General features: G+C 36.9%; 1 protein-coding gene across 1 annotated transcript in view; it reads left to right on the top strand.

The window, feature by feature from the left end:
• MARCHF1 (membrane associated ring-CH-type finger 1) overlaps window positions 1-19,519 on the top strand; it is a 369,429-nt gene that overhangs the window by 96,962 nt on the left and 252,948 nt on the right. Inside the window, 1 exon segment of the mRNA XM_059697760.1 lies at window positions 18,752-18,900. Coding sequence (XP_059553743.1) covers window positions 18,790-18,900 — 111 coding nt within the window. The 5' untranslated portion in view covers window positions 18,752-18,789.

The raw sequence follows: 19,519 nt of genomic DNA, 5'->3' as shown, positions 1-19,519 counted from the left end.
TTATCTTAAAAATAAATTTTATAATGTTCTTTAAGAGAAACTACTTAAAATGCTCTTATCTCAGGATTTTTCCTCTTGGATTGTCTACAGAGACTATATCAGTGATGGCGAACCTATGACACGCGTGTCAGAGGTGACACGTGAACTCATTTTTTTGGTTGATTTTTCTTTGTTAAATGGCATTTAAATATATAAAATAAATATCAAAAATATAAGTCTTTGTTTTACTATGGTTGCAAATATCAAAAAATTTCTACACGTCACATGGCAGCAGAGTTCATTTAGGGTTTTCCAAAATGCTGACACGCTGAGCTCAAAAGGTTCGCCATCGCTGGACTATATAGAGGTAATTTTCAATGGTAGCAACATATAATATGTAATTTGTGTTTTTATTTGTTGGATCAAAGAAAGCAAGAGAATTGCCCTGGGGCAGATTTCACACCCCAGCCTGGACTTGCAGGCTCTCAGGTCAGGGCTCTATTTCTGCAACCCACTGGATGTGCAAAATTGAGATTAGTTGGGCGCTCTTGTTATTGGGATTTACCATTGCCAAAGGGCATGAAGCGTCTTTATAACAAATTCACAAAGAATAGCCTGCTATTGGTACCTGGCTGCTCAGAAGACCTGCTTAAGCTTGCACACATCTTCAGGTTATCAGAGATCCAGATTATGGTTAGGGAAATGAAGCATGATACTTCAGTCTGACTGAGCTCACCCATGTCATCCCTTAACTACACTGTTGATTGCTGCTTTTGTCCTGCTTCTCTAGAAATTTTTTTTCTTTGGCTACAGTAGCCTTGATCCTTCTAGGCTATTGTTTAAAGCTTTGGGTGCTTTTTGTGCATTATGAATTACATTTTAAGAAGCTGTTTAGCATATTGTAAAGGGTTTATTAAATATTATTAAAAATGTGTAGTCAGGAATATGGCAGCAGGACAGTGTCATATTTGAGTTTTCTGTCTGTTTCACAAGACTCAATTCATTTTTTTCTGGGAAAAAATATTCTCTGAAGTTGAATATGACTTTGTTGTCATAGCAATACAGGCCATCTTTGGAGAGATATAAAGTCTACCAAAGCCACTTTTTTATTTTATTGTGTCAAAAAACAAAGCTTCCTTTTATTTATTTATTTTTAGTACCAGTTCCATGTTTTTCCTCACAATGAAACAGAATACATTTTAAATGTCAAGCTTATCTTTAAATGGATCTTCACAGATGCTGTTTTAAGAGTTAGTATTCACAGATGAAAATTTAGTCTCATGGAACCAGTTCCAAATTAAGCATTTGTTTATGTATGTATGTATGTATGTACATTAATTTTTCTTTTGTTATGAAATTAGTAGCCTTAGAACTCTGCAAAAGCTCATACTTTTCAATGCATTCAAATTAAGTTTTGTTTTCCTCTTTTAGTAGGAAACATAATGTGAATCGTTTTCCACATTATATCTTATATTTACTGGCTTGGTACCAGCACCCTGTTTGTTATTAAAGTATTTTGCATTTTTTGTCATAGTCTCACAAAATGACCCTCTCTCTTTATGATTTTAATTTTAACTTACATTTTATAGCATTTTTGTACCTTTTATATGTAGACATTTTTCAATAGGTATATGGAATTTTTTATTTTTAAACTCTGCCTTCTTTCTATTTTAATAACTATTGAACACTATTTTGTATCTGCTGGGTGCTATGATCCGGTTTGGGTCCTACAAATATGAAAGACTCATTTGAAAACACACTCATCCCTTGCTTAGAGTACTCTCCATTTAGGTGGGGAGGCAGACAGGAAACAAGTCATAAGAATGCAAGGCAGCCGAAGCCAGTTTGGCTCAGTGGATAGAGCGTCGGCCTGCGGACTGAAAGATCCCAGGTTCGATTCCGGTCAAGGGCATGTACCTGGGTTGTGGGCATATCCCCAGTAGGAGATGTGCAGAGGCAGCTGATTGATGTTTCTCTCTCATTGATGTTTCTAACTCTCTATCTCTCTTCCTTCTTCTCTGTAAAAAATCAATAAAACATATTAAAAAAAAATAATGCAATGCAAAAGGCACTCTAATGGTGACGTAAGTAAACTACCAAGCTCACATAGACAAGGAAGCAGGTAAGAAACCAGGCAAGATACTTCAGGGTTATAGTGAAGCAGTCTAGTGTAGACAGCATGACAAAAGCATGGGAGCAGGGGAAAGGTATCCCAGGGAGATGAGTCTGAATGAGGAGACCAGCCCTATCAGAAGGATCAGCTTCTCAGAGAAAATATTTATAAAGTAATTTATTAAAAGTTAATATACTTTTTTATCACTCTGAATTTTGGATACTGGCTGGTAATCAATTAAGCTGATATTACTGAATGTTTATGTCAGTATTTTTGGAATTTAGACAAAGTAAGTTCTGGGAATGGCAAATAGTTCACAGCAAATAAGTGTATTATAAAAAGAAAAATCTTGGTAGTCACTGAATTATTCATGAGGTCAAGTGTCCATGGTAATAGGAGATTAAATATACAATACAACATTCAACCTATTTTTTGCTGTAGCAATGTAGTTCTGATTAGGTCAGACACAAACATTTTAATATTAAAAATAAGTAAATTCTGCTCTGGCCAGTGGTTCAGTGGTTAGAGCGTTGTACCGCATACAAAAGGGTCCTGGGTTCTATTCCACGTCAAGGGCACATACCTGGGTTGCAGGTTGAAGTGCATGAGGAGGCAACCAATCAGTCACCCTCTTAACCTCATATGTGGAAGGAAATTCACAAATAGGCTTCCATATATTTAGCATTACAATATTTTGTTAAAAAACTTATGATTTTTACTAGCTATTTAAATACTTAAATCAGATGGCAAATTTAAACAATAAACTGTTAGAACTATATCTTCTTTCACCTCCATTTTATATAAGTATCACAATTGGAGACTAGCTGGAGGGAGAAGAGGGAGATTCATTATGAGTGAAGACTAAGAGTTTACTGATTTTTGGTATGTACTCGCAGTTAAAATATATTAATGTGAATGTACCATTTATTACCTGCAAAGGAAGTTAAAGTGAATCACAAAAAAATATATTTGGAACATTGGGTTAAAAATAGGCAAAACAGATGAAGATCAATGGTTGATGATGTCCAATGTCTAAACATTTACAAAAGACTCAGGATTACACTTAAAATGTAAAATATATACTAGGAACATTAGAAAATATTAAATTATATTGTTAATTGACTCTGATTTCACTATAGGCCAACATGAAGAGGTAAACATAGCCCTTTTAGAAGAGTTACAATGTCAAAAATATAAAAAGCTCTCATTGATTATTAGAAATTTAGTAGAAATTTCAGCTGGTAATATAAGAACGGTAAAGAATTGAGGTCCATACTCCCTTAGCATTGACAAGACAGAGGGAAAGTTGTATATAAATTGTTTTATCAAAAAGAAAGAAAACTTACAGAAAGAAATTACATTCATATAAATGATAAAAGTCCCCCCATAAAACCTCAAACTTCAGGCAAGTCTGTATTCACATTTGCATACATTTTACATATGTTAGCTATCAGAATTTCACATCTGTATTACATAACGAAATAAACCAGCTGTTATAGTTTTAAGCGGGACAATGAAAGGTGTTTTAAATATTTGCTATGAAATGTTCAGTCACATTAGTCTGTTACAAAGCCCTGTGCCTTTCAGAAACATTCCCTGAGTAATCAGTGACACAATCATCTTGAAATCAGCTCAGAGAACAAGGGAGAGAGGAAACCAGTCTTCCTTGGAGCCATATTTTCAGGCTCAATGTGGGTGGTAAAAACTATATATGTAAAAGTTTTAAGCAAAGCATCTAGACATCCTAATGACTTTCAAGATGTGACACATAAAACCCAGGCTGATTTACAAAGTTATTACAATCAGAACTGCATTTTACATCTACATCGCACTGCATTTTCTTAATAAATTTATATACTTAGTGTTTAGTCAATGGCTTGAAAAACTTTTTTATGATAAAAGATGCTTTCACACTGGAAAAAGTTGGAACCCCATATTATATTTAAAACACTTTTAGGTGTGTTCATAACCTACTCAAGAAACCCTAGCTTGTTTTTCTTAATTCCCTACTGACACATACATTCATGTCCTTGGTAAACAGAATTCTTGAGGGCATGTCTGATGTACATAGCAAAATGTTTTCTTCAAAGGCATTGCTTTGATTTCTATGAATTTCACTAAATTCTTTCATTTCTAAGAGAGAGACGGGGGAATAGTTACCTTATTTTTAACCCAGTGGTGATTATTTTGTTTAAAACTGAGAGGAAAATCAGTTTGGTCACTTTGAATCCCAAACAAGTAATACATATTCTTCTGCCAGTCTTTTGTGGCTATTTATTTCTCTACAGAAGGTAAAAATAACTCTAGTCAAAATTTCTGACTTCATCTACAATCTTTCTCTGTAATGAGTGCCTGAACCATATAATTTAGAACAATTTGTTAGAGTAATTAAATCATTAGCCTTTAGATATGTGCACTTTTGAACTAGCTATTGATTAGAACTATATATTTTAATAACATGCAGTTTTGACAGACCTGAAAAATAGAATCCACATTTTATTTTTTATAATAAGCCATTTTATTTTATAATAGTTTTAGACTTAAAGAAAAATTGGGAACACAGAGTTCCCATATACTCTGTACCCAGTTTCCCCTATTATTAACATCTTACATTAGTATGGTACATTTGTTACAAGTAATGAACCAATCTACAGTAATGAAAGGCTAATATGCAAATCAACTTAACGGCAGAATGACCGATTGCTATGACACACACTGACCACCAGAGAGCAGATGCTCAATGCAGGAGCTGCCCCCTGGTGGTCAGTGTGCTCCTCAGCCAGAAGCTGGGCTCACAGCTGGCAAGTGCAGTGGCAGTGGCAGGAGCGGGCCTAAGCCATCAGTTGGACATCCCCTCAGGGCTCCTGGACTGAGAGAGGATGCTGGCCAGGCTGAGGGACCCCGCCCCCCCCCCCCCCCCCCCCGTGCATGAGTCTCATGCACCGGGCCTCTAGTACTAATATATTAAAATTAACTAAAGTCTGTACTTTATTCAGATTTCCTTCATTTTTACTCAGTGTCATTTTCCCCAGCCTCACATTCAAGATATATCTACATTTAATCCTCATGCCTCCTTAGGCTCCTCTTGGCTAAGAAACTCATCTTGAATTTCTCAGACTTGCCTTTTTTGGTGGCCTTGACAGTTTTGAGCATTATTGGTCAGATATTTTGTAGGATGTTCCTCTATTGAGATTTTTCTGAGTATTTTTTTCATTGTTAAACTTGAGTTATGGGTTTTGAAAAGGAAGACACCAGATGTAAAGTACCATTTTTATCACATCTTAAAAGGATCCATACTATCAGCATGATTTATCACTGTTGATGTTGATCTTAATAACCTAACTACGGTGGGTTTATCGGGTTTTTCCACTGTAAAGTTATCTTTTTTTATCTTTCCTTATTGTACTTTTTGGGACCAAGTCACTCTATATAGTCTGCAATAATATAAAGAATTGTGCTCCTCAGACTTTGAGGATGAACTATCTACATAAGTTATTTAGAATTCTGCGTGAGGGATTTGGTATTATTCTCCATTTATTTCTTTATTCAATCATTTATTTATATTGGTATGAATGCATGGACATTTATCTTATACTTTGGGTTATAATCTGGTACTACTTTATTTTGTTGCTCAAATGATTTCAGCTCTGGTTATGAGAGTTAATTGGTTTGGCTCCTGTGTCCCTTTGGCATATTCCCATACTCATGTTTTGTTTTGTTTCTCAACACTTCCTTACTTTCTGACACTATAGGCTCATCCTGTGTACTTCCTGTCCCCGACCCGGTTCCTTTTTCTGGAGAATGGTATTAGAAACCAACTCCCACTCATTCTGGATTGTGTTTCCTGGGCCCTAGGTATAGTCATTGCTTCTGGGTGTCATTGCTTCTAGGCCTTCTCAACTGACAGAGGAAGGCAATATATATTGGTGTAAATACACATATTTATAAATATTCCTATATGTAACCATATGTATCTATTTAAGCTAACCCTAAGTTTATTCTGATGTCTCCAACTGTAATCATACTGATGTCTCCATCTCCAATACCATGTGTCATGTGCCTTCTCCCCTTGCTTATCTGTAACTTCCCACTCCAACAATGAGAAACCTGGCCCTCGCTATATGCTAACTACTTCCTTAATTGTTCCAGTACAAGTGTATAGCTGTATCCGAATTGTTAACCCTTACTTCCATGGGAAACAATTTTGTACTAGAGGACAATGCCTATGTTCAACTTTTTTTTTTCTTTCATCTTACAGGCTCTGCTCATTTCTAAAGTTATTTAGTTCAACACATTTCCCCTCATACTCTTCCATGAGGTTGTTTTATACATTTGTAATATATTTAGATTGTGCTTTTCACATTCCATCTTGGGATTCCCCAACCTCTTCAGTGATATGTTTTAATTTTCATATATTTTAAAGTTTATGATTTGAGCTATGAAGTTCTATAGATTTTCAAAAATGTGTAATCTAATGTATCCACTATTATAGTATCTTACTGTTTCACTGCCCTGTCACTGATCATTTTACTATTGCTATAGTTTTGCTTTTTCCAGAATATCATATAATTGGAATCATGCATAAAGTAGCACTGTTCAGTCTGTGGCTTAACATAGAAATATTCATTTAAGATTCATCTATTCTTTTATGGCTTAATAACTCATTTTGTTTTATTTCTGAATAATTTCATTATTTGGACGTGCCATAATATGTTTATCCATTCACCTATTGAGGGATATATGTTGGTTACTTCCAGTTCTTCGCAATTCCAAAGAAACTTAGAATAAATATTAGTGTACAGATTTTTGTGGAAACAGACTTCTGAAATTAGTTGGGTTAATAGCTACAAGTACAATTGCTGAATTACATAGTGGGACTATGTTTACTTTTGCAAGAAAGTACCAAATGGTTTTCCAAAGTGGTGTACTGTTTTCCATTCCCACCAGCAACTTATGAAAGTTCCTGTTGCTTCACATCTTTGCTAGCATCTGGTGTTATCAGTTTGTTGGGTTTGAGCCATGCTAATAGAAGTGTAGTGGTATCTCTTTGTTTTAATTTGCAATTCCCTAATGACATATGATGGTATCTTTCATATGCTTATTTGCCATCTGTATATCCTCTTGGTGAGGTGTCTATTTAGATCCATTTGCCCATTTTTTCTTGTATTTCTTTTTAGTTTTAAGAATTCTTAGTATATTTTAGATACCAGTCCTTTGTCTAATATGCATTTTTCAAATTATTTCCTAGCCTTTGGCTTAAATTTTCATTCTGTTGAAAGACTTTTAAAGAGTAGAATTAAGAGTTTAATAAATTCAGACTCATCAACTTTTGTTTTCATGGATTGTGATTTTATTGAAGTATTTAACACTTCATTGCTAAGCCTAGAGTCACTCACACTTTCTCATTTGTTTCTTCCAGAAGTTTTATAGTTTTGCATTTAAATTAAGTTTCTAATACATTTTGAATTAATGTTTGTTGATGGCGCCAGCTTTGTGTATAGATTTGATTTTTTTTTACATGTGAATGTACAGCTCTTCCAGAACCACTCCTTGAAAAGAATATCTTTTGTCATTGAATTGCCTTTGCCCTTTGCTAATAATGAGTTGATTATAATTATATTTTTGGACTCTGTATTCAGTTCCATTGTTTCATATGTTTATTCTTTTGCCAATACCACACTGACTTGATCACTGTAACTTTATAGTAAGTTTTGAAACTAGGTTGTGAGTTCTCCAGCTTTATACTTCTTTACTATTATTTTTGCTATTCTAGGTATTTTTCCTTTCTATATAAACTTTAGAATAATCGTGGTCAATATCTACAAAATGACTTGCTGGAATTTTGACTGATATTGTTCTTGCATCTGAGCTCAAGTTAGAAAGAATTGATGTCTTAACAGCATTGAGTTTTCCCGCTCATGACACAGAATAAGTCTGCATTTATTTAGATTTTCTCTGATTTTTAAAATCAAAAATATTATCGTTTTCCATGTAAACACTCTACTTATTTGTTATATCTAAATATTTCTTTTTTTATTGAAAATGGTATTGTTTTTTCTATTTTCAATTTTCCATTGATAATATACAGGAAGTCAATTGACTTTTATATATTAGCCTTGTGTCCTGAAAATATATTTTATGCTTTGTTTATCGTTTTTCTTCTAGCTATGTATATGTTACATCTTTTGAAATAATCCCACAATTCTTGGATGTCCTGCTCTTTTTTTTCTCTTTTCATTTTCTGTTCTCTTTTCATTTCAGTTGAGAAATTTCTATTCTATTTTGGGGGCATGTCCAGTACACTTTTTGAGGGGCATGTCCAGTCAACTGATGAGCCCATCAACAGCAGTCTATTTCTATTACAGTTTTTTTTTATTTCTAGCATTTCTTTTTTATTCTTTCTCAGAGTTCCCTTCTCTCTGCTTCCTTTACATACCATGCCTTGAATGGTGTCTACTTTTCTATTACAGCCCTTCATATATGAATTATAGGTATCTCAAATGCTTATCTGATAATTCCAATATCTGTGTCCTATCTGAATCTGCTTCTGATGCTTTTTTATGTCTCTTCAGATTATTTTTTTAATTGATTTTAATATGCTTTCTAATTGTTCTATTGAAAGACACATATGACATATGTAATAAGACACATTTTCTATGTTATTCTGGCTAGAAATGGGCTGTATTTAATGTTTGCTTGCTATAGATACCAGTTGCTTCAAATAACTGTGTTCTTGTGCTTTTCCTATTGGTGTTGAGCTTTCCTACATACACTTCCTTAAAGAGAGTTTTTGTATGCAGTTATTTCAGTTATAATCTGTAATTATCATTCTGAAGCCCTGTTGGTATGGTGGTAAGGTACAGCACAGCAGAAATATTTTATAATTTTGATTAAATCTAAGTTTTGTAATGGTCCTGTGTTCCTGGGCTGTGGCCTTCACAAATGTTTCTTAGCTTCTCTACCCACTTTAGATGAGGCAGGAAAGCTAGAAAAGCATGGAGTAGGAGAAATGTCCTTTGTCCAGGTTGGTTAATATGATTCTGCTAAGATATCTGCCCCAAAGAATAGGTCTTTGTTATTCTTCATGATGGTTACTCTTCCCTTCTTCTTACGAATGCCATGGTGGTATCTTCCTCAGATATTCATCATGAGATCTAAGTAAGTTTCCAGGAAAGCAATGGGCCTGCACTAAGAATACAGCTTCTATGAAGTCCTCATTCTCAAGCCAGTCCACATGGTCCCTTCAATAATACATAAGAATTGTTACAGCTTCTCCCCACATATTCTGAAATTGTCATGCTTCTCTTTATTCACCTGTCTCTGCATATTTTGGGGTAGTGGTTAGTTCTACAACCTCCCTTGCTGGGGTCCAACCCCAGCGGGTCCAGGGGTCCCCAAAGGTGTAGACGGAGTCGGCGAAGAAGGAATGACATGGAGACAGCGTTCAGTTGATCAGCAGCCTATCCAGGATCTCTAGCCAGGATCTCCAGCCAAGTCCTGGTCTGGATTTCCAGCAAAGTTCTGGTTAGGATCTCCAGTCAGGTTCTGTGTCTATGTTCTCTTGCTAGGTTCTCCAGGTTCTCCAGCCAGGTTCTGTAGCCATGTTCCCTCGCTAGGTTCTCCAGCCAGGTTCTGTCCAGGTTCTCCAGCCAGGTTCAGTCACCAGGTTCTAGTCAGGTTCTCTTGCCAATTTCTGTAGTCAGGTTCAGTCCAGGATCTTTTGCCATGTTCTCTCCAGTGAAGTTCTTCTGTCTTCTAAGTTCTGTGTAGGTTCTGTCTTCTGAATTCTGTCTGTTGTTGTCTTGTTGCATCTGTATTTATACCAGTTGATTCAATCCTATCAATCTCTATTACAAAGGTTAGGGCGTTTCTTATCTCCATTCCAGGGAGTAAAGATTATGTAGCTTAAGCATGATTGTTCGTAGTTAAAGTGATTAATTACCCGCCTGGCACTTAGTTAAAGGGTTTTATTCCCTCCCTAACTTCAGGGGAAAATCCCTACCTGGGGAAACAACCTTTCTCAGAGAGGAGACCTTGGTTAAAACACAGCGCCAAGAAGGTGAGCAAACATATTAAGAACAGTATGCCATATATGCCAGGTCCTTTGAAACAGCAAGGATGGACCGGCTCCCGGCACTCCCTCTCTGATGGTTCCAAGCAAAATCATTGATTTTTAAGTTTCTTTGGCTTTATCTCTCTTATAAGGATGAGAGTGATGATTTCCAAACTGTTTGCATGAAAGAGCTTAAGCTGGAAGGCCCTCATTTATTTTTATGTCTAAAAGATTGCTCCAACATATGTGCTGAGGGTTGAGCTAGTACCATCAATTTCATGAAAAAGCTTTATGATCATCTCTAAAGAACAGCTCATTGCTCATGTGGGTGTTTGTGTGAGATTTTCTCTTCATCTGCTGAGTCACTTCCCTTAATTTATAAAGACTGGAAGAGTCACAGTTCTTATATTTTTCCCAAAGTTGCCCACCTGGAAACTGCCCCTTCCTCCTATTTCTAACAGTCTTTAGAGTTATGGCTCCTTTTGCTACCAAAACCTTCTCTTCAAAAAACTTTCCTCTCTGCACTGCCTCCACAGAGGAGGGAATGGAGCCCCACTTCCTTCCATTGTGCATTTCTTTATTCATTATCAGGCCTCCTATCAGGCTAGAGCAGTGGTCGGCAAACTCATTAGTCAACAGAGCTAAATATCAACAGTACAACGATTGTAATTTCTTTTGAGAGCCAAATTTTTTAAACTTAAACTATATAGGTAGGTACATTGTTATTAACTTAATTAGGGTTCTCCTAAGCTGACCTTTGCTAAAAACATCCTCAATCTGATTGAGGTACATTCGCTGAAGTCAACCCTTTCCAACTCTCCCATCCACATGTCTTGTATACTTGTTTCATCTATCTCCTTTCCGAAAACTGACTACTGCGCATGGGCCACGAAGTTTCAATCGCACTGTACATGTGCGCCTGCACGTGGTATTTGTGAAAGAGCCACACTCAAGGGGTCAAAGAGCAGCATGTGGCTCGCGAGCCGCGGTTTGCCGACCACTGGGCTAGAGTAACTTCACAGAAAGACTGGTGCCTCTAAAACAAATTGCAAGGTAGAGGGAGAATTTTTAAAAAGAAAACTATATACTAAATAAATTTCTCCTATAGTCCAAGCAAAAGCACTTAAGAATTTAAACCTTCACTATGAGTCACCTTATGCTTCTCCCCATTTCCTAACTTTACTCAAAGAAGAAGAGCTCTTCTTTTTTTAAAATATATTTTTTTATTGATTTTTTACAGAGAGGAAGGGAGAGAGATAGTTAGAAACATCAATGAGAGAGAAACATCAATCAGCCGCCTCCCGCACACCCACCACTGGGGATGTGCCCGCAACCAAGGTACATGCCCTTGACCGGAATCCAACCCGGCACCCTTGAGTCTGCAGGCCGATGCTCCATCCACTGAGCCAAACTGGCCAGGGCAGAAGAGCTCTTCTTTATCTCATCATGCATCTTATTATCAACAATTATTTATTGGGCTCTATGTCAGTGTTCCACATTGTAGAATAAAATTATGAACCTCTCTTTCCTTTTGAGAAACCTCACATCCTATGCATAGAAATTAAGAAAGCCCATTACACATTTTCAACTTGTGAATTTAAGAAATATCGTTACCTTATCCAAAGACTATCTGGTCTAAAGACTTTCAAAATTCATCCCAGCAGGCAGTCCTTGGAGGTTCTTAAGACTTAAGACATAGTTGTGTGTGAGTACTTTAAAACAACCACACAGGATTCCAGAGTAGAGTTTGTCTGAGTTTTAGGCATGCATGTTATAGTTTTCTGAGCATCTAGAAAGTACTTCTTGGAACTTTCACACACATGCACACAGGCACACACATGCACACAGGCACACACATACATACCCCGCCAAGGAACCAATATTAATTTTCAGAAATATGCAGTTAAATGAGCAAGGGAAGCATATTTCGAACTGTCCCTTCCTTCCCTTATTTACAAGTTGTTTCTTTCATAATGGAGATTGAACTTCAATGTTATTCTCGAAGAAGGCAGTGTTCAATATTTGAAACATGTTTCTTAATGACTCTAAGCTAAAGAGATATATAGCCAAATGTCTCAAGTTTGCAAGTTAAAAGTCCTTTCACATTTTTAGACAAAGACTATACTGAAGACTTAAATTTGAGGATGATTATCTGTAGGAGTAGAGGTGGTGGGGACTTTCTCAGGTATGTGTATGGTGAAGAGGGACAGCACTTGGCCAGACCTCTAACTCTATTGGCTATGACAAGGAGTGGGCAAATTTTAGGAAGGAAAGAGTTGAGGAGGTGGGGAGGCAAGGTAGAGGCAGGCAACAGCATTTTTTTCTGTGGGGGAAAAAGTTCTTATTTTAAGATTAAATTACACTAGGCTTGGGTTCGGTAAAGCAAGTGTAATGAGCTTCACTTAGGCTTTCTTTCTGCAAGGTTGCCCAACTCCAGGCACACCATTCACACAGTGTTCTTTATTAAGAGCAGCCCTTGGAGCCCAATGCTATTTATATTGATTACCCTGTGCATGATGCCCCCTGGAGTTGTGTACACAGCTGGTAGTAGCAGCCTCCTTTGGCATAGCAATAATTGTAATTCTCATGTAAATTATTTGTAATTTTATTTTCTTTGGAGACACATCCAAAATCAACCTTGTCCTTCAGTTGATGCTAAGTCAGATGCCTTTTCTCAAAGTTTTCACAGAACTTAGCACACTGTCAAAAGTTGGTGGATCTGCTTGTCAGTTTCCCCTCTTATGCCTGAGCTCAGGATTTAACGCCTGAGCCAATAGTTCCAAGTACAGTGTCTGGCACAAAGGAAGTCTTCAATAAACGATTCCTTGAATTAAAAGTAAATAATTTTCCATGAGATATACCCAATTGCCTTGCAATTTTTTTCTTCCTAATTTTAATGTTGTCAATTTAGTTCACAGAGAATGCACTGTGCTCCTATTTTATTAAATTAAATATCTGCTTGAAGTAGCATATTAAAAATTAAGCTTAGTTAAATCTCAATTTCCTGTGATCATTAAGTAAGTTGCTCATTGCTGTATCTCATATTAGCTTGGTTCAATGGTTAGATAGCAATTAACATGAATGCTTAAAGACCACTTTCCTATTCTGATATAATACTGATGATACTTACAGTTTAAGGTGCTTTAGGGTTAATTGCAAATGCTCCTAATTTGCCTACTCTGCTGACTGGCAGTACATTCTTACTCCTAAGATTATGATGAGTCCTCCAGACCTGTGTAGGAAGAGTGCTGGTCTGCAGAGGCTCAGCAATCGACATTATTAACCCTTCAGTTATCTCAAGTCACCTAAACTATTTCTAAATCTCTGTCATCAATGGTGCAAAAAAAGATTCCTTTGAAATGTGACCGAAACTCTAGTGTTTTGTAATAACAGAAAATAAGATATTGTCTTGAGCAACTATTACTTACCCACAGGAAGTGGCTCTTGCTTTCCCCCCACCTTTCTCCCTTTCAATTTGCCTACACCCATGCTGCTTCTTTGGAGGCCATTTAAACATTGGTTTCTTCCGCTTATAATTCTTTGATTCTAAGGTAAATGGTGAAGTCATTAGTGCATATTATGCAGAGCAAGTCGTTAGACAAAATTTTTCTCTTCCTCCTTCGGTGACTCTAACAGAAGCCTTATAACCGTCATAGGCAGTTTCTATATTCTCATATATCTTCATTCAAATAGTAAAAGGTTGAAGTAAAGGCTGTATGCCGGGGTCCAACCCCAGCAGGTCCAGGGGTCCCCAAAGGTGTGGACGGAGTCGGCGGAGAAGGAAGGACACGGAGACTGTGTTCAGTTGATCAGCAGCTTAGCCAGGATCTCTAGCCAGGATCTCCAGCCAAGTTCTGGTCTGGATCTCCAGAGAGGTTCTGCTTCGGGTCTCCAGGTTCTCCAGCCAGGTTCTGTAGCCATGTTCCCTCGCTAGGTTCTTCAGCCAGGTTCTGTCTGAGATCTCCAGCCAGGTTCGGTCACCAGGTTCTAGTCAGGTTCTCTTGCCATATTTCTGTAGTCAGGTTCTGTCCAGGATCTTTTGCCATGTTCTCTCCAGCGAAGTTCTTCTGCCTGTAGGTTCTGTGTAGGTTCTGTCTGTAGGTTCTCTCTTCTAAGTCTGTGTTCTAAGTTCTGTCTGTTTCTGTCTGGTTACATCTGTATTTATACCAGTTGATTCAATCCTATCAATCTCTATTACAAAGGTTAGGGCGTTTCTTATCTCCATTCCAGGGAGTAAAGATTATGTAGCTTAAGCATGATTGTTCATAGTTAAAGTGATTAATTACCCGCCTGGCACTTAGTTGAGGGGTTTTATTCCCTCCCTAACTTCAGGGGAAAATCCCTACCTGGGGATTCAACCTTTCTTGGAGAGGTGACCTTGGTTAAAACACAGCGCCAAGAAGGTGAGCAAACATATTAAGAACCGTAAGCCATATATGCCAGGTCCCTTGAAACAGCAAGCATGGACTGGCTCCCGGCAAATTCCCCCTTTTTTATTTTTTAAAAGCAAGCATTAAAAAGAAAAACCTCAAATGCTCTCTTATATCCATTTTAAGAGTAGGATTGGCGCTTTCCGCTATTACCTGAGTCCTGATCTATCACCCCAGGGAGAGCTTGCCAATCCTGCACTTTCCCAGGGTGGAAAGGCTGCAGTGGGGTTAAGGATAAGGCTCCTTGGGCCTACCTTCTCCCATGCCATTACATTTACCTTTCCTTCCTCAGAAAAGCATGGACATACTTCTTGTATAAAACGTTCTGTCTGACTGGGAGTAACCTTAATTCCTCTGCTAGCAAGCATATGTGTTAAAAGATCAATACAGAGTCTTATTTCATCAGACTCAGTATGGCACATCTTCTTAATCTAAAGATCAATACAGAGTCTTCTTTCTTTGGACTCAGTATGGCACATCTTCTCAATCTAAGAATCAATACAGAGTCTTCTTTCTTTGGACTCAGTAAGGCACATCTTCTCAATCTAAGTTCGGTACTAGCCACCTTCTTACCCTACTTATCCTCTATAGGGGGGTCTGTAGCACCCTGGTGGAGTCCTATCCGTCCCGAGTGTGGGGGTTCTCAATGGGGGGGGGCTTACCTAGGGGAATCCTTTTCCAGTGGTTCCCAAAGGTGTGGACGGAGTCAGCGAAGACTATCCACCCTTTTCCTATGGTGGAGTCCTATCCGTCCCGAGTGTGGGGCGCTTACCTAGGGGTCCCTGTTCGGGTGCCATTTGCCGAGGTCCAACCCCAGCAGGTCCAGGGGTCCCCAAAGGTGTGGACGGAGTCGGCAAAGAAGGAAGGACACGGAGACTGTGTTCAGTTGATCAGCAGCTTAGCCAGGATCTCTAGCCAGGATCTCCAGCCAAGTTCTGGTCTGGATCTCCAGAGAGGTTCTGCTTCGGGTCTCCAGGTTCTCCAGCCAGGTTCTGTAGCCATGTTCCCTCGCTAGGTTCTTCAGCCAGGTTCTGTCTGAGATCTCCAGCCAGGTTCGGTCACCAGGTTCTAGTCAGGTTCTCTTGCCATATTTCTGTAGTCAGGTTCTGTCCAGGATCTTTTGCCATGTTCTCTCCAGCGAAGTTCTTCTGCCTGTAGGTTCTGTGTAGGTCCTGTCTGTAGGTTCTCTCTTCTAAGTCTGTGTTCTAAGTTCTGTCTGTTTCTGTCTGGTTACATCTGTATTTATACCAGTTGATTCAATCCTATCAATCTCTATTACAAAGGTTAGGGCGTTTCTTATCTCCATTCCAGGGAGTAAAGATTATGTAGCTTAAGCATGATTGTTCATAGTTAAAGTGATTAATTACCCGCCTGGCACTTAGTTGAGGGGTTTTATTCCCTCCCTAACTTCAGGGGAAAATCCCTACCTGGGGATTCAACCTTTCTTGGAGAGGTGACCTTGGTTAAAACACAGTGCCAAGAAGGTGAGCAAACATATTAAGAACCGTAAGCCATATATGCCAGGTCCCTTGAAACAGCAAGCATGGACCGGCTCCCGGCAGCTGTAGTTAGATTCCTCTTGTCATTTCAAAAATTCAACTTTTGCCCTAGCCGGTTTGGCTCAGTGGCTAGGGCGTCAGCCTGCGGACTGAAGGGTCCCAGGTTCGGTTCCGGGCAAGGGCACATGCCTGGGTTGCAGGCTTGATCCCCAGTGGGGACATGAGGGAGGCAGCCGATCAATGATTCTCTCTCATCATTGATGTTTCTATCTCTCTCCTTCTCCTTTCCTCTCTGAAATCAATAAAGTAATATATTTTTTAAAAAATCAACTTTCTTTGTAAATATTCCCATGAATAGATCCCAGTTCAATTGTAAGCCATCACATTTTATCATGTATTTTTCCTGTTTTGACACAACAGAGAGCAGTACAGTGTCCACAGTAAGCATTCAGTGATTATCATAAACACAGTGTTTAGGTAAAAATAGTATGTATTTATCTTGTTGAATTACATAGCTTACCTAGTCATTCTAGAATTAAGATAATACTTGTCACATGCAAAACAAAACTAGAATGCAGTTGACATCATGACAAGAGTATTAAACTTTTTATTATAGTTGCTTGTCATGATGACATGTTGATAGCAATTCAACAAAATGGTCCAAAAGGATGCTTTGCACAAGCCAACTTCAGGGAAGACATCTAAGATCAAGATGAGCTGGAAGTCACCTTGGAATTAAACAAATAAGTTTACAAATTCAAAATTTAGAGAGTCAGAAAGATCTGAATTATTCTTGGATTTTGAAATTCTCTAGAATATTGCACTGAATTTAACTCATATCCAAAATGAAAGTAACTCTCATCTTGTGACTCTTCTGTGCCTTCTTTAGTACCTATAGTATAATAGGGGCTCAATAAATACTTATGGATTAATGTTGACTGAATTAGGAGGAACATAGCTATGGCCACCACCATCACCACAAAAGCATGCTGCAAATGAAATTAAACTGTTTTATTTAATTTCAGAAACTGAATGGGGAATAAGAAATTGGCAGCCTTTAAAAACATATCCCAGAATGGGTAATGATGATATCATTTTTTGGGTCACTTTATTATGCTTTTTTTATGCATGAATTCAACATTTTATTATAACTTTTAAAGTGTATTTAATTATATAGAGTTAAACTTTTCACACAAAAAAATCTAAATGACTTACAGCGGAACATTTGTTTATACTTGATTAAATTGTTTTGGTCCTTATGTTTCATTGCACTTCTTGCCTTTGAATAAAGATACTAATTTTCATTTACTCTTAGCACACTTCAAGAAATGTAATTTAAAGTTGATGAGTAACCAAGATATTGTGTCGGGGAATGCAGAAATATTTACTTTCCGTGGAGTGTAAATTAGTTGGATATGCAGATTTTGTAGAACATAGATATGAATTTTCAATAAAATCTTAAGCAATGTATTTGAAAGGGCAAGCATTAATAATTTGTTTCTCTTTCAAATAATTGTTTTCAAACTCTCTCACCATTTCCCTGTACCTCAGATGAATGATTCACTCAGATTACCAGTCTAATTTAGAAATCCATTCCACTGAGTATCTTAGACTTAATTTTTATGAAAGTCTATTTTATAACTTCTCTATTTACATTGTTCAGATCCATTTAACTTGAGTATTTTGTCACTTAGAGTAATAACTCATCAATCTTTTAGTGCAACCTTTCTTTGTGTTACTTTTCTTAGTGCTATGAAATGTGCTATTTTGAATCCCTGAAATGTTATAAACCACCAGATTGCTAATTGCTTTCTATGCTGTGAAAAATAATTACTCCACATTATTTTTGATATTTAATTGACAGTGTAATGCATTTAACTAAAGACCCGCAATAAACTATTTCTAATTACTGAGAGTGCTGGAGTGGAAAAGTAGGCTGTAAAAATTTACAGGGAAAAATGTTTTCCTTCATTATATTAAAAGACATTGTTGATATAACTTTTTCAAAGCCAAAGAAGAAAATTCCCCCAAATGGGAAGTTCTGGAAAGCAAGGTTTGTGGAATATTTGTACTCATGAGATAATAAGGCGATTTTTTAAAATCATTATTTGATCAATGTCATATACTAAGTTTACCATGTTTGTACTAAAATTTATCCTTCTTTAGTTGGAAGAACTTTATAAGGGAGATAATCATACCATTGCTAGAATGAGTAATCTTTGTCACTGGCCTGTGTTCAATTTATTCTGTATCTGTAGGCCATTTAGATGAAAAGCTATGTCAAATTTTTGGTGTCGTTGAAATATGGAGATATACTAGTATAGGGAACTGGTTCTGTTCTTAACTCCCAAGTTAAGAATTTCATGTTATAAACTGATCCGTGGAAATAACACTTCGAACCTGATGGAAGAAATGTCCACAGTCAAGCAGGGTCACAAATTGGGATGTACATACTAGGCTCCTTGAATATATGTGTACAGTTTTCATTCCCCTGTGGCTCTGGGATGTTATTAATAATCAGCATATTCTTCTTTTCCTCTCCATAACCTCTGGTTAAAATAAAATGTTCTCCATTGGTATTTTATTAAATTGCTTATTTAATTTCAATTGTGTACATTTTCCAAAAATAGACAACAAAAATACGTGATTTGTTTCAGGGAATGTAAATTATTTTCAGAATTTCAGAAATTGAAAAGGGATAAGAGGAAGGAGAAAATGCTGGGCTGGTGCGAAGCGATAGCCCGGAACCCTCACAGAATCCCAAACAACACGCGAACACCCGAGATCTCAGGGGATTTGGCTGATGCCTCACAAACCTCCACATTGGTGAGTGAAAAGTTACTTTACCTCAAAATAGCTTTTATGTAAATAGAATGCTAAGGAAATTGGGAGAGGAATGAGTCTCTCAGTACACATTATTTTTGTTTACAGTAATATATGCATTTGTACTAGTATTTTATTCTTATAGATTCAATTTTGTTAATGGATATTAATAGAAATATCTTAATGTCATATAATAATCATGTTTGATTCATATTTAACAATTTATTTTTCTTTCTATTTATTTGCCCTTCCATTATGGTAGGGATGATAAAGAAATATTTAAAGTTTGTATCTTATATTCTATTATTGTGTAATGGAATCAATGGAGCAAAATGAGTAGTTATCCAAAAACAATGAAAAATGAGAATCATATATGTCTTAATATATATTCCAAAAATGTCTGGAAAGGGATTTAGAAATTATAATTTTATATAATATTATGAGTTAAATAATTGCAAAAGTGATTGGAAGACAATTCAATAATATGCTTTTTATGTTAGTTTTCAGCTTTAAGTTTAAATGCTCAGTTTCAGTTAGCCATTATTTCCCAGTGATTAGGAAAAGAAAACTCATTAGCAAAAGAAGCTTTTTTTTAAACTTTTTTAAAATTTTTATTTATTTT

The sequence above is a fragment of the Myotis daubentonii genome, chromosome 5, assembly GCF_963259705.1.
Source record: "Myotis daubentonii chromosome 5, mMyoDau2.1, whole genome shotgun sequence".
Taxonomy (NCBI): domain Eukaryota; kingdom Metazoa; phylum Chordata; class Mammalia; order Chiroptera; family Vespertilionidae; genus Myotis; species Myotis daubentonii.
The sequence above is the reverse complement of the archived record's forward strand: the minus strand, read 5'-3'. Positions and strand labels throughout refer to the sequence as shown.